This window comes from Rhipicephalus microplus, chromosome 1 (genome assembly GCF_043290135.1).
Source record: "Rhipicephalus microplus isolate Deutch F79 chromosome 1, USDA_Rmic, whole genome shotgun sequence".
Lineage (NCBI taxonomy): Eukaryota > Metazoa > Arthropoda > Arachnida > Ixodida > Ixodidae > Rhipicephalus > Rhipicephalus microplus.
Window position 1 is genome coordinate 101,305,860 of NC_134700.1, and position 15,381 is coordinate 101,321,240.

Below are 15,381 nucleotides of genomic sequence, written 5' to 3' on the forward strand. Positions count from 1 at the left end.
AACTTTTTGCGTGGCAGCGGCCTATTGTATAGACTATAGCACCCCAGCCCCCCCCTCCCTTTTTTTTTGCGGGCGTCTATTTCCCTCTACGCCTTCTTTCCCACCTTTCTTCTCCATTCCCTTCTTCTAGTGCAGGGTAGCAAACCGGATGCTCCCCTTTCTGGTTAACCTCCCTGCCTTTCTCTTATTTTATTCTCTCTCTCTCTCTCTCTGGGACTTTAAACCACACATATCAAGAATGGTACTGGCGGTGGCTATCTCAGCATTTGGTGGTGAGGAGCACACACTATACTAATAAGTTGTAAAGTAAACTACCACGTTCAAATGCGTACAGCTGACACGAAAATAATTGTTACTTTTTTTGCGTCAAATAAGAGCGCGAGTCCTCAATAGCATAGAAGGTGTATTGTTAAGCCTGAGTGCACCCCGAAAAAGTAATTACCGTATGTTTTAAATGCTAGTTTCAGTTACTATTGTATCCTGACGTCAAAATACAGCATTAGCTTCTCGTCACGTTTTCGCACAAGATGTAGTGTCGCTTCCGCGACCACTCCCCACCGCTGTTCCGTTGGTGAAGCACAAGCGGCCATCTTGGAAGTTTCGGTATCCGACGTAATCACAACCAGCCAGACTGCAGAGCGTGAAGTCACAATCAGTAGTGTAATCTGACGTCGAGCGAGCGTCGCCAGGTACGCCATGGGGAAATTCACATTAATTTGAGGATAAAATATCTTATGAGCATTTGCTAAGGTTCACGCTAGCTCAAAGCCATCTCTGTACACAGAAGACATGTATGGCAGAGTAAACCCACTTTCAAGAAAAGGTGCCCGTACCGCTTTATTAAAGAGACTGGCAAACCGAAACGGGCGCGTGAGATCCCAGTCGCGGTGGTCCTGCTTCGATGGAGATGGAATGGCTGAGGCACGTGTATTGTGCGGTGTAAGTGCACAAAAACTGGATGGTCGAAGTTTTTGAAGTACTCCACCGCGGCGTTCCTCATAATTATGGCTAGATTTTGGGGCGCAAAATATCACAGATTATTAACATAGAAGGTGCTCTATATCGAAGCAAATTGTGGGAAGTGCGAGAGCGTTCCAAAAACTATCATAATCAACAACGGGTGTGTTCCACGGAACTTGGAAAATCCCACCAATCACCGCAACGGCACGGACATCAGGCAAGAGAGAGAAACAGAGACGGAAAGAGAGATATAAAGAACGTCAAAGAAAAGAAAAATGTTTGCCGAAAAAAGATTATTCACGACAAGGAATTTTATCCCGCGTACTCTGGATCAGTAGATGAACCTCCCGATTACTCGCTTATACAGAGACGCTAGCAGAGCCCGGCATAGCCTTCTATAGTATGGTAAGCAAGAGGGGGGGAAAGGCAGAATAGTGTCTGAAGCTTTCATGTTCCAAAACCATGATGTGATTATGCGAGACGCCGTATTGAAGTCATCTGTAAATTTGGATTAACTGATGTTTTATAACGTGCCCTGGCATCGCACAGTAAACTGGCTTCTACCATTTTACCTCCATCGAAATGCGACCGCTTCGGCCGGGTTTGAACCAGCGATCTTCGGGTCAGCAGCCAAGCACTCTAACCGCTGCTCCACCGTGGCAGACAGTGGGAAAGGTAAGTGGGCGTGAGGAGGAGAGGCGTGATGAAAATAGGGGGTAAAAAGGAGGAGTGGAGAGTGTAACTGGTTGCCCAGAGAAGATGAAAAGGAGACATAACGACCGAGGCGAAAGCCTGCATCTCGAGGATTGACGTGTCGGTCGACGGAATCTACGAAAGGCGACGGGCACGTTCTTGCTGTGTCAAGCTTTCCGCGACTCAGTGCAAACTGCCAGCAGTATTTATTACATAGATAGAGTTATTTTATCGTTTTATTCATCCTGCGTTATGTCAGGTCTGTGTCTTTTGTGTCAAGTGATTGTGTAATTTCATAATATTCTCGCACTCGCTGCTGACTTGACCTAGCTACAATAAAAAAAATGAACACAGAAAAAGTCTGGTAGATATCACGTTATTTAGTATAGATGAGTTCATGCTAAGGAGCCGCTTGTTATAGCACGAAAACGGAACGTCATTCCGATCTCGCACTATAACTATCGGCATGTCATACCAACTAGCCCAAACTGCCAGGATACGAAGCCGCTGAGGAGGTGCCTAGGTTGAATTATTGGACAGAGCAAGGTGGACGGACGCTTTTGCGTAAACCTAGAAGTGCGGATGTCATCGGCGCACCAAGGCAGGCACGAGTCGCTTGTGGGCAGAAATAACACCGGCACTCACGTCGCAATGCAGACGGGAGTATTGTCAAAAGGAAAAATTTATTTGATTAATACGTGATTTTCAACGACCCTGAACCATCATATGATTATGAGAGACGCAATAATAAAGGGATCCTGAAATTTTACTACTTTCAATAAGAGAAAGGGCGCTACAGTGGGCTGATATGAATATTATGCGCAGCATTGTGCAGCGGGCTAGAGCAATGCTATATGGTTTACTGAGTCATCGTCTAGAGTTCACCAGGAACGTTTATTTCATTGTTGTAAAAGCCGATAGCCTACATTGCAATCACAATCGCCGTTACGCAAACAGATACACCAGAACTAACGTTATACACACTGCATGACCACAGATTTTGCGATATATTTACCTACTGCCTCAACTATTGGGCTCAAAGCTGAGAGTAATTACAGAACGTCTTTTCTTTTTTTTTGCATAAGCTGATGGTGTGATGTCATTACTGCGATTGCAACCTCAAGAAACGATATGGTGGTGTTAGGCTAAACTCGCGCGAAATGTTTCCTTTTAAAATTTTCAAAGACCTGGCGTTGCCTCTTTTTTTTTCTTGGAGTGTTGAACGGGATACATGATAGGTACAGCCTCTCGATTGACGCCTTGTTTTTTAAAGTAAAGTTAAGAAATTAGTCTATCTGAAAGTGGACGTGAAACTTTTCATTTATGCATAAGCTGTTCTTGTTTTTAGTCTTTTTTTACTAAAATGACTGTAATTTAGAAGCTTGCCTAAAATAATATTGCACGTACGTGATGATTTTGATGTCGCAACGTTTAACATCTACGTGTACTGCTCAGCAGCCAATTATGGCACTCAACTGTCCCATCAAAAATGTCATCACCATATTTCTACAAACGCCAGCCCTTCGGTAAAACTGCAGCGGGTTTGTATATAAATAAAAATCAAGACTAATGGTTACTGTGGATTACTTCCTAACAACATAACGCTCAATGATGAGCGTTACCCTGCCGCGTATGAATGATGCATTGGACGGCTTACTAAAAAGACTTCTTTTTGTCACGGCTCGCGTACTGACAGTGCCGGTTTCAGGAAAGGACTGCGCTTGTGCATTATGTAAGTGATCCTAGTTTGCGTTTACGCCCTTCAGCTATTGCAAAGCTTTGGAAGTTTCAGAATCAATAAATGACACAGTTTTTGAGACCCGAAGTAGAACAGCTGCAATTGCTACTCGCAGCGTCGCTTACAGCTGGTTTTATTTATTTAATGATTAATAATTCTTTTATTTAAGTATTTATTATTCCATAATACTGCAGGCCAGCACGACCAAGGCAGAAGTGGGTTTATAAAATCAAGAAGAACAGCATAAATTAACTGATAACAAGGCTGGAACCGTATTCAATACATCAGTTCAGTAATAAAGTGTTTTTTAAACAAAGAATTGAAAGACAGCAGCAATGCAGCACAATACTCGCACAATAAGTTATATAATAGTCGCAGTGATCCAATATTCAACATGGCATGACGTTCAAGGGCTTCATGAGGGCGCATGCAGACTAAGCTTACAGAATAATATATTACGCAACAATTTCAGTGGACTGATTCTTCCGTGGACATTTAGTGCGTCGATATTACATGCTTTCATGATTTGAGTTGGAGAATCTAGTGTTTTGTATTTGCTAAATATAAATCTGATGGTTTTTCTTTGTAGCCCTTCTAAGCTCTGTATATCCCTTTTTGTGTATGGATCCCATACGACGGATGCACACTCCAATTTAGGTCTGGTACTAGCAATATACGCTTGAAGTTTAACAGTCTTTGTAGCGTTTGCAAGCTTCATTTTTAATAATGCACAGTTTCCGAAAAGCAGAAGTGAAGATTGTCGAAATGTGTCTCTGCCACGCCATGCCACTTTAAATGTGATACACTGGAATTTGTTTTCACAATATATTTATGAGCACTGTTTTATCAACTTTTAATTCCATGTCTCACGCTGCGCACTCATAATAGATGTGGGGAATAGGTCGTTGTAAAATATTACGTTTTTCAGAGTAGGTTATTTCTTTGATACAACACAGTTATTTACGTAAAGTTTAATAGGCATTGAGTCAGGGATTTTTTGCACCAAGCCATTTGCATACATAAGAAAACATTGTGGCCCCAACACACTTGCTTGTGGCACACCAAAAGTAACATCGAGCAAGCATCCTAGGTACACAGGATTTAAATTTAAAGTACTGCTCTCTATCACATAAATAAGCTTCAATTAGTTTGATAAGCCAAAGTGGAAATCCTACATCATGTAATTTAAGAAGTAGTTTACTATCCAGAATCTTATCAAACGCCTTCGAGAAATCAAACAGTAGTATCTCAGGGTGCTCCGATCAAACAAGTATGGCGATAAGTTAGTGCATAGTTGCTACCATTAGCGTTGTCGTGGACATTCCCTTCCGAAATGCATATCGGCAGGGAGGCCAGACATCGTTATCTGTTGAAAGACATTTAAATATTTTGCAACACTATGTGCTCTAGTAACTTGAAACTCACTGAAGGTAAAGAAAATGACGTGTAATTAGAAACTATTGATTCATCTCCTTTCTTGTGGATGGGCACAACACATGCAATCTTCCAGTCATCCAGAACTTTACAAACGCGCATTGATCCCTGACTCTGCCAAGAAATCACTTATTTGTGCACAATACGACGTACCTCTCCACCGCTGGGATAAACTTTCTTTTTATGTCACTTTAGCCCTCGAAAGCTCACCATTCATAATCACATGGCTTCAAAGGACTATATTGTCACCTACCGTGAAAGAATAGCCATTACCATAGTATTTCAACGGTCGATTGGCAGTTTTGCTTTCCTCACTACCGCCTTGGCCAATGTTGAAGTCAGCAGTTCAACCTTTTGTCAACGGTGCCAGGTGCAAATCTAAACAAAACAGGTTCGATCTCCAATGAATGAGGGGTGGTAGAAATGCGCTCATGTAGTCAATTTAACGTGCTTGTAAAATTAACCCAGGTGGTCAAAACAATTCAAAACGTCTCCCCACAGTTTCTTCAGCATCCACACTGTGCTTTTGGCTCATAAATATCCAGATTTTTGTCTCTTTGTTTCTTCGTAGCCTGAAGATTGTGACACATGCCCACTGTGGGAGATTCGCCAAAAAACGTATTGTAAGCTAGGGATGATGTAATAGTGTACAGATTACTAATATATCACTAAAGATGCAAAAAAGGTTACAAATCATGAGAAAAATAGAAATAGAAAAAAAATTGAAATAAATGCTATTGCCTTCTTCTTCTTTGAGTATTATTCGTATTATTGTATTTATTGTTATTGTTGTTAGTATTTTATCTTGGATGTTTTAAAACAATCCTAAAGTAGGACGAAACGTGTTCTTGGGTATCATTTATTGCGAAATCATTTGAGCTGTGCTGCGCAATAGAAATGACGGGAGCACTCCTTAATAAACACTAATGCTAGGTCGCTTACGCTGCCTCAAGTTGATTGTGACCTTTGACAGGTATGCTGTTAGCTCGATGCCCACTCACATGAACACCGTACTAGAAGAAAAGCTCCGTTGTTCAGATTATATGCTCCATGTTTACAAGTTTCTCGAAACATAAGCACACTTGTCCAGTGACTAATTTGCTTGCCAGTACGCCTTCGTGCTCACTGGGATTTACGCTCTCTAAATGTGCAGCTTACCAAAAAAAATGAAAGGCGTTAGGACGAAAGAAATGGGTGTAATGGCGTTCGACTGTTCAACGAGCAAGGCTCCTTGTTACATTTACTCGCTCTCGGTATGACGCTGTGAGCGGAAGAGTTTCAATTTTTATGATAATCGTGAACGACTTGCTTCTCGCAAAACAGTAGCAGTGTGTCAGATTTACTAATTCATTCATATCTTTTTTAATGCGTAATGCATAACTAGCTGTGTTGGCGCTCCCTTACACTAGAATCGTGCGAAATCGAGAGACATTGCCGCACTGTAAGGGCTCGCAACGATATCCTAGGCTCTTGCTACCTTCGAATACCTACGTGCCTTTCTCCAAGCACGCGATAGCATCATCCGGTGACGTCACTACATGAAGTTACATGATGAGACCATCAATTGAAATTGTTTATTGGTGAAAAGTGGGCCTATCTCGCAGTCATTGAAACGCAACCAAGAGGTTCTGAAATCATCGCTGGAGGGTGGAGCAACGTCAGAATGGTTGATGACGTGAAATAATTTGCTCGTATCTCCAACTGTGGCTCCATATGCCTGGCAGAGTGTGTTATTCGGCAGTTAAATTCAGTGTTGTACCTATCGTGCAACAAGCTTTCACCAGCAGGTTTTAACCTTGAATTGATAGAGGCATATTTATGAATAAGTCTCTGATTGTATAATCAAAGTTGGTGTTAGTCATTCTAGATAGTTCTAGCGCGTTGTTTGCTCTTTGTATATAATTTGTCTCCTTTACAGCAGCACTTCGCATTATTCGTATACAAATTTTCATGTCAAATATAGAAAATCTGTTGACAGCTAGCGCTTATCGTCATGTCCGTTTTCTTGTGACTGCGCCTGCCATGCCTGTACCTGAGCTTGTCGACGATGTCATTCTTGAGCCTCTCCTCAGCATCGTGCAGTTTTTGGAACTCGTTCCGCCACACGGACCGGTGCTGTTGCATCAGAGAGGCTGCCTTGTTTCGTGGTGGCTGTAACGGAGCTGCGCTGTCACCATGCTGCTTGCCCTGTGAACGTGTGAGCAGAAATTGGTTTATTTTCACAGAAAAAACAGCTAACAAGTATGCGGCCTAGATAAAAGTTCAGCTCACACATAGTCGAAACATTCATTTTTGCAGTTTTACGTCCCATATCACCCCTTGATTATGATAGACGCCGCAGTGGAAGGCTCCGGAAAGGTCGAGTCCTAAGGGTTCTTAAACGTGCACCTAAACCTAAGCACAAGGACCTCACATACCATACCTTCTTTTACGTATCATAAGGGCAAATTACGTAGGATATTACTGCAGTAGACAACAAATAGATTTTTAAGTTTCTCGGTTTTATTCAGAGCAACACTTGAACGTTCAGTAGTATCCTCGGTCAAAGGGCGGCTAGCGCTGGCTGCGTATAAGCCTGCTGCAATTACCTGGACGTATACAGTTCAAAACCTGAAGTAGAGAATGATTGGTGGTGTCCAAAAAGTGGCATGAAAGAGTAGAAGAGGAGTAACATTGAGCTTTTCGACCTGATTTAGGTTCATAAGTTTCTCACTTTTTTTGTCACTTTTACCCAAGTAGACACGGCTGTCTCTTCTCTCGACCCTTCTTCACGCACATTCGGCACCTGCCACCATGTTCCTTGCTTAGACAATTTACAAACCACGCATGCTTAAACACATTAGCCACGCACTTTTTAACGGGCAACATGCGAGCGCGACGTGTATTTTCTCGACCGCTGAATCTCAGTCATTAGTGAGCTGGGGACGCATTCTCCGCTGATTCACCATGCGCTGGAAAGTCGTTAGGACGAGCATGGCTACTGAAAACGAGGGTTAACCAATGAGATTCGTTGGTGGCGTTTCAATGGTTGTCGGTACTTAGCATGGAAGAGAAAAAAGTGGGGGCTGTTCAGCTGAATGGAACGACTCAGCCTTAACTTATAACATCGTCATTTACAGCATCAACAAAGTGTACAACAACCTGCACACATTGCCGTAGAGTATTGGGTGCTTTGTTACAAGACAGCCGATCATGATCTATCGCAGAACGACGATTTACCAACTGCACTTGCAGAAGGCGACCAATGTTACAAACGTTTCTACGTGAACCGCAACTTTAGCATGTGCTGTCACGATGCCATAACCTAGAAATGGTTATGTGGACTCGTCATATTGCGCTTTACAGTAGATTTGCATGTGAACCTGCTACCTCCACAGCATGCACAATGAAAAATATATGTAAAATTGTAGTCAGTTATCTCATGTCACCTATTTGTTGCGTGCTATTCATACCACTGAGAATGTAACAAATGCAATATTGAATTGTCTGGACATGAACTCGAACACATCAGTTAATGCTTTTTGAAACTTCACTTCATCCTTCGTGGTCTAATTTTTCTCCATAAGGATGAACTGATAGCGCTTGTGAGTGTAAGAGGGCATCTTACGGGTCCACAAATTATAGCCTGTTGGGTAGAATGAAACAAAGTTGTAACCTTCAAGGGGCCATGTTTAGTAGGTAAGCATAGAGAGATAAGTTACCCTGCTGCTTTGTGAATCAGGCGTCTGGTCGCTACGAGGCGGGGTCGTCTCATCACGGTGTTCTTCCGTAGCTGCTACGTTGGTCTTGCGGGTGGTCTTTTTCGCGATTCGCTTCTTACGGCTCACCTTGTCCGGTCCTGCACTGTGGTTAGGCTTCGCCTCAACCTCCATCGTGGCGCTGCATTAAATAACAGAAGAACAAATGAGATTTGAAAATTCAGCCAGCCAGGTAGAGAATCATTTCAATGCGCAGAAGGTCGACGAGAAGTCACATTTCTGTGCAGTAATATTCATGCTAATATAGCAATCTAAGAAGCACGAATGCTTGTACCTAAAAAAAAAACGTAAATATGAGGAAACACGAAGAAACATTTGTGTTTTTTTCGAATAAACTTTACTTGACATCAAGTTTGCGCTCTTCTGTTGTGTTTATTTCATTTCTTGCGTATCTTGCACAGCTTTTTTCATGCAGCATGCTGTACCAAATCGCCTACATTAAGCTCCTTCTGGATCAGATTTCTTCTACACTGCACTATTTCTTGTATTCTCTAATTCAATCGTTTCGCATGACTGTGTACATGAACTTCAACGCTATCAACCCGCATAGTGTCACACTACCTGTAGCAAGACTTGATAGAAAGCAAGGTTCGCGTTTTGTCTTGGTGGGCTCAAACCGTGCTGGCTACGAGTAAAGAGTCTGTGCAGGATCATGAAATCTGACAAAGCTTCCAGCAAGAAGGCGCAGTTACTGGCTGCAGGGGCTATGCAATGAAAAGAAATACCAACATGCGAGTGGTGTAGAGTTTTCATAGTCAAGGAAAATAACTAAACAGGCGACTGAATCCTTGTGGCTGAGGTCATTAAGCGAGAACGGTGCCGTGTGGAGCCGGTAGGAGTGACTGTTATGGCTGATGTCTCCATACCCTACAATGTGACCGCCCTGTTTCAGGATGCACAGAAGTTCAGTTTGAGCCCTCCTTGCAGTGGTGCGGTGAATAGGTGGATGTGCTGGGTAAACTGAGTGGGACAGAGCTACCAGCAACGCTGTCGATGCTCTACTCCAGACCACGAAATCGAGTAATTACCAACCCCCTCCGATTGATAAGTTCACAAACTTTTTGTGACAGAATGAATTCCTGTCTGTGCAAGCTTACAAATAAGATGGTGTTACCTTTTCAAGAAAAGTGTACCGTGAGAGGGCAATCAAAGCTAACGAAAATAAATTTAAGGCAGTGGCGTTTAACCAGAAGACGGGGGAAAATGCCCCCCCCCCCCTACAAGAAGAGATTCGTAAGGAAATGCGAAGGCATTTCTTGCGCCGAGAAAGGGTACCATTGCTGTCTGACATTCGCCTTCACCGACTTCTGCCATCGCCTTGACAGGCGCCCAGCTAGCGAACGTTCGAGAGTGAGGAATGAGCAGATGGACCAGTGGAGCGCCATCTTTCTCGGCTCGGCTTTGGCGTTTCTCAAGCGGCCTCTCAAGCACTTCCGGATGTTCTCGATAGGCACCCTGCCCGCGAATGGTCCAGAGTCAGGCTTGAGCGAAAGGGAGAGTGGGGTGCAGGGAGGAGAGAGAGTGAACGGCGAGAGGCGTGGGGACGCACTGCACCTACCCTCTTCTACACACTCTCTCTCGCATCACATGCTCCATTTGCTACGGGCGATGATAAGCACGGGCGCCCACACTTGTTGCTATGAGAGAGGGAGTGAGAGCGAAGAGGAAACTCCCGCCAGGGCGTGGACAACGTCGGATACCTGACATAGCCCGACTAGGAAATCCATTCGCATTTAAAACCCTCTTTTTTATGCTTTTAATGGACCTACACTAGGGCATCTTTTCAAAGACGATGAGGAAGGTTTAGATGGGCGTTTTCAATCTTTTTGTCCGAGAGAAAATATACAAGCCTCATTTCGCCTGCAAACTCATAGAAGACAAAAAGACTAGGCAGGTGCATTGCAAGTAGGCAATATCTTCTAGAGATATTTACGCCAGTTGCTCCCATGACTCACTGCTTGGGCGGAGCTCATCCCAACTTGTATAAGCTTTACAGGAAGAGATTTGGAGGAGCCTGTATGCCTTTTCGTTGGAGGTGGAGTAATTTTACTATTCGATGCCACATGAGGGATCGCTCGTACATTTAGGAATAAAAGGGAAAACATCGGGGAGTTGAAGTTTACGTGTTCCACTGGAGTTAATTGATTGATATGTAGGGTTTAACGTCCCAAAACCACCATATGATTATGGCAGACGCCGTAGTAAAGGGCTCCGGAAATTTCGACCACCTGGGGTTCTTTAACCTGCACTGAAATCTGAGCACACGCGCCTACAACATTTCCACCTCCATCGGAAATGCAGCCGCCGCAGCTGGGAATCAAACCCGTGACCTGCGGGTCAGCAGCCGAGTACCTTAGCCACTAGACCACCACGGCGGGGTCACTGGAGTTAATTGTGACAAGTTTTTAGAGTTGTGACATATTTATGTTCAGTCCCCCCATGTGGTTTGTTTCGAAGGTAAGCATTATGCACAGCATGGCAGTATCGGTACTATATCATTGCTGGCTCCTAGTTTGTCTGATGTGTATCTCAGCATCTTTTATGAACGTGTAAACAGCATTCTTGTCCAGCCATACGGATTTACGGTTCTCATGTGAGTGGACTGTTGCCTTGGGGTGGTTCACGTTGCAACAGGTTCATTGCTAGAGCAGACAGAACCAATAAGTGACAAGTTTAGAAGCATATTGAAGTCTCTGTAATACACGCACGAAAGAAAAAGTGTTTATTGCATTCGCTTTCAAGAATTGAAGCTGATTCTATTGAATGTCCATGTCAGCATGTGTGCGGGGAGTACAGATCAAGAGCGACAAAGCTGTTCATTTCGTATATCAGTGCCCATTCTAAGTCAGTCGAGAGGGAAGTGGCGACGACGTGCCTAAAGAAAGCACTAAGCAAGTTCAGCGCGCTCAAAATAGAAAGTAGCTTTAAAAATCAGGTAACCAGGCTGAACCTAGAAGGCTTTCTATAGTTATTTATTTTCCAGCGTATGTGATAAGCTTCTTGAAAAGTTGAAACTGGAAAGGCTGGCGGGTAGCAAAGAAACACTATCCGATAAAACCTGTATTGGCATAGGCTTTCGCACGAGTTCAAGATAATTGTGCAAAGACATCGCGTTAGTCTTTTCACTTCCCAGTGGAAATTGCCCAAGGTTTGCCGAACGATAAACAAATTTAGTGCAGGCATCCAGCAAAACTGGATCTCTGCACTAAGAAATGCGTGCAGCAGTACACCCAATGAAAAAAGATGTCGTCTATGAATTTACCCAAACTTGCAACGAGCTGTATACAAAGTTTGGGCAAACTTGTGCAGCTCACAGAGTCTCACTCATTAAATATAATTTGCGCTTCAGGCTCACTCGGACTCACACTCACCAAAATTTTCTTCAACCGGACTCTCTCGGACTGAAAGTCACCAAGACATTGCTGACCCGGACTCAGACACATAGCTGGATCTCAATGTGAGTGAGCCAGAGTGAGTGGGCTCATGAGTCCGTTAACCTTGAATTAACTTTTTCAAATCTGGTGTCAATGATTTTTAACACCAATATCTCATGTAATCGGTGTTCTTTTTGGTATAGTATAGTATCTTCAAAGACGAGTTATGAGTTAGAGTAGGGCCATTTTGCTTAAAGGAGATGACAACATAAGATATATTCATCAATAACTTCCTCGAAAGGGTTGGCGAGGCAGAAATCAAGGCAACCCCTTGATTCACACCTCCAATCAATAAATCTTGAAATGGTGTATAAAGGACATTGGTTCCGAATACGTGGGAGTAATTGTGAGTCTAGGTAAGGCTGATAGTAATGCTGAAGAGTAAATAAATAGGACTATAAGGCGGCTAAAGAAAGGGGAACTTACTCAGACTCACGCAAAAAATATATCTTGCCCTTTGGACTCACTCGGACTCAGACTCACCAAATGCTACTGACTCAGAATAATTTAGACTCACACTCACAGCTCAATCTGAGTCTCAATGATTCCGAGTGAGCTGACTGACGAGTGAGTTCGCCCACCTAAGGTTGTATATAGAACAGACAGGGCGCTGCTACAATGGGAGCTAGGGCGCGACAGGAGAACTGTGCAGCTTACAACAACCCGGCCAGACATGTAGCAGAGAGCTGTAAGCGTTTAAGCTGCACATTGTTGGTGTGATCCGGGGATAAGTTATAGAAGGATATTTTCGAAGCATTTTACACTACGCGAACAGGAGAGGCCTTCATTACTTAGTGGTGCGTCAGTAGCAATAGAAAGAAGATGTTGTCTTCATAAAATTTCCTATAGGTACACCACAGGCAACTCTGGCGCTGGTGTCTATGGAAATTGCTACACACGGCGCTTTAGCGAGCATGGAAATGATGGTTAGTACACGAATTTTTCTTAATTTCGTACTTTCGGCTCCGCTTGGCTTCGCGTGGCTTCAAGTTGCTTTGTTATGAAGGGACAATCAGCAAATTTTCAGTTGTCGCACTTTGCTACTTTAACCTTTTAGGCTCACCATTGGCTCACGAAGTTTATAACTGCTCTTTCCTTTATTCGAAAACAAAACCAAAACACAGCGATAACCGAAACCACAAGTGCGTTCGAGACCCGCAAGGACGAAAACTAGGCAAATCCGTGTACTACCCATCATTTCTATGGTCGCTGAACGATCGCAGCGCCAGAGTCCCCCTCAGTGAATTTTCAGAGACTCTGTGGCTGTCTTCATGTCACGGTTGAGCTTGGGCACATAATGAAGGTGATGTTGGTTTTTACAAGTAAAAGTATTCGTGTTTTTAAAAATGAAATTCAAACAATAGTTCGTGCTGATATGTTGTAAGTGTTCCTTATAGCCCTCGTGTTTTTTGAAGAGTTTTTTCAGCCAGCATGCTACAACAACTCGCCTACACCCAGCTAATTCTGTCTTTATATACACATACAGTGGAATCTACAGGAGGAGGGGGGTCGCCACCCTCTTTGCCTGTTTGGCTATACCTATGCCTCATACAGTGACGTACGTACTTGAATGTATTTGTGCTTGTAAGTCCATGTTCATAAACACACGTAGAAAAAGATGCACGTCAAAATATTTATTCATATAGAGCACGAAGGAATATTACTATAGTGCACCCATTCTTCGTTGCCAGCTGAAAAAAAGTGATATTTGGAAACGAGAGCTTAAATGTCTTCCGTCATCACAATGCGCTGATTCTACGTCATACGACAAAAATCCGGGTGTCTAAATGGTGGCATATTTTATCGCACGAAATCGCACGGTGTGTAGCGGCAGTCTTCTGTGTTAAATTAAGAAAAGAAGAGAGAAAGAGAGAGCGGAACAAGGTTCACATGACTGAGCACTGACCACCGTTGCTAAATGCATGCGAACGGCAACCAACAAGCGTGTATAGCGCGGCGTTGCACGTCGCATTTGCGGCTTCACGCTCTGTTAATCTGCGTGACTGCGGGTCACAGGCGTTATCTCTAGAGCCGTTTTTCTTTGATTGCTGCTGGAAGAATGAGCCAACTTTTAAATGTGGCGCGGTACACGAATGTTCTCATTATAATTGCAACTCTTGCCTATCTGTTCAAGGACGTCACGATTTCAGCCAGAGCTATCGACGCAATGCGCGACGCCTGTGGCTCACGCTTACAGCAGTTTTTATTGCTTTAAACAGAAATCATGGGTCAGAGAGGGCTTTTTATTTAAGTGGGATGGTAGAGTAATTAACATCATGAAATGAAAAAAAAAGCAACGCTCTGGTAAAAAGCCCAAAGGGTAGCATGACCCAGCACCAGCGGAGAGGAGTATACAAGGCAAAAAACTGGATTGCTTCAAGAGACGCTTTTTTTTGTTCACTGATGGAACTCTGAGATGAAACTTGCTATTGAACGCTCAGTTACACTGTGAATCAGCTATGAGGAAACTCCAGCTTTTTTAGAGCACAACTCTTAGGCTCCCGTTCTTACGCTGAGCGGCGTCGTCGTTGGAGTAGACGATAGATTTAACGAGGACGAAGAGAGTGAAGTCGGAGATTGTTGACGACACAAGCTTCCACCTGAACAGTTCTGCCCTCGCGATCCCCGACACCAGCGTAGCTCCCGCAGACTGGTTCGCCCTCCGTGGTCTCCTGACGCCGTAAAGCTCTCGTTGAGTGGTGCACCGTCCTTGGAATTTTTCGACCGGCTCCCAACTTTCCCATCTCCTTCTTTTTCTGTTACTGGCCTTCTCTAACTCTTCACCAACTTTGTTCTATTTTTTTATTACTCTTCCCCCTCACCCCTAAAAGGCACTGTGCCGTGTCACCCAAGAGGTAGACAAAAATTAGGTGCCTTTTTCCTCTTATCAAGAACCACTACTATCAATCAAAATTTGCTTTATTCCTCTGTCATGCATGCTCACCCCTCAGTCGGAATACACGCGCATGCAGGGCTGGTAGGTGCACTGTGACCGCTCGACGGCTTTTGCTTGTTGTAACGAGGATGTGAGCGTTTCGCTTGGTTCGTGACGCCTGCAATGCACAGAGTGGTGTGCGCAGCACTCGATCGCTGGTAGCTTCATTGGCAATCATTTACGAATGATAAAATGATAGCCAAGATGTCAAACACAGTTGACGTTTCCCAACAAGTAACGTGCATCCGTTCTTTTAGAGCACTGCTCTTAAATGTCCGTTCCTGCGTTGAGATGCATGGACGTCGTTGTAACTGGCTGAGCGAACGAGAACGAAAGAGAGTGAACGCGGAGCGCTTTGGCGGATGAAAGCACGAGGAACAAGAGACGACAGTGGGGAGACGAGAGGTTCTGTGGCGACAGTTGCGGAAC

General features: G+C 43.8%; 1 protein-coding gene across 1 annotated transcript in view; it reads right to left on the minus strand.

The window, feature by feature from the left end:
• Positions 1 to 15,381, minus strand: part of LOC142796244 (uncharacterized) — an 88,593-nt gene that overhangs the window by 42,862 nt on the left and 30,350 nt on the right. The window contains exons 2-3 of the mRNA XM_075886440.1: positions 8,527 to 8,704; positions 6,858 to 7,012 (exon numbers count right to left, since the gene is read on the minus strand). Coding sequence (XP_075742555.1) covers positions 6,858 to 7,012; positions 8,527 to 8,697 — 326 coding nt within the window. The 5' untranslated portion in view covers positions 8,698 to 8,704. The remainder of the gene's footprint in view (positions 1 to 6,857; positions 7,013 to 8,526; positions 8,705 to 15,381) is intronic.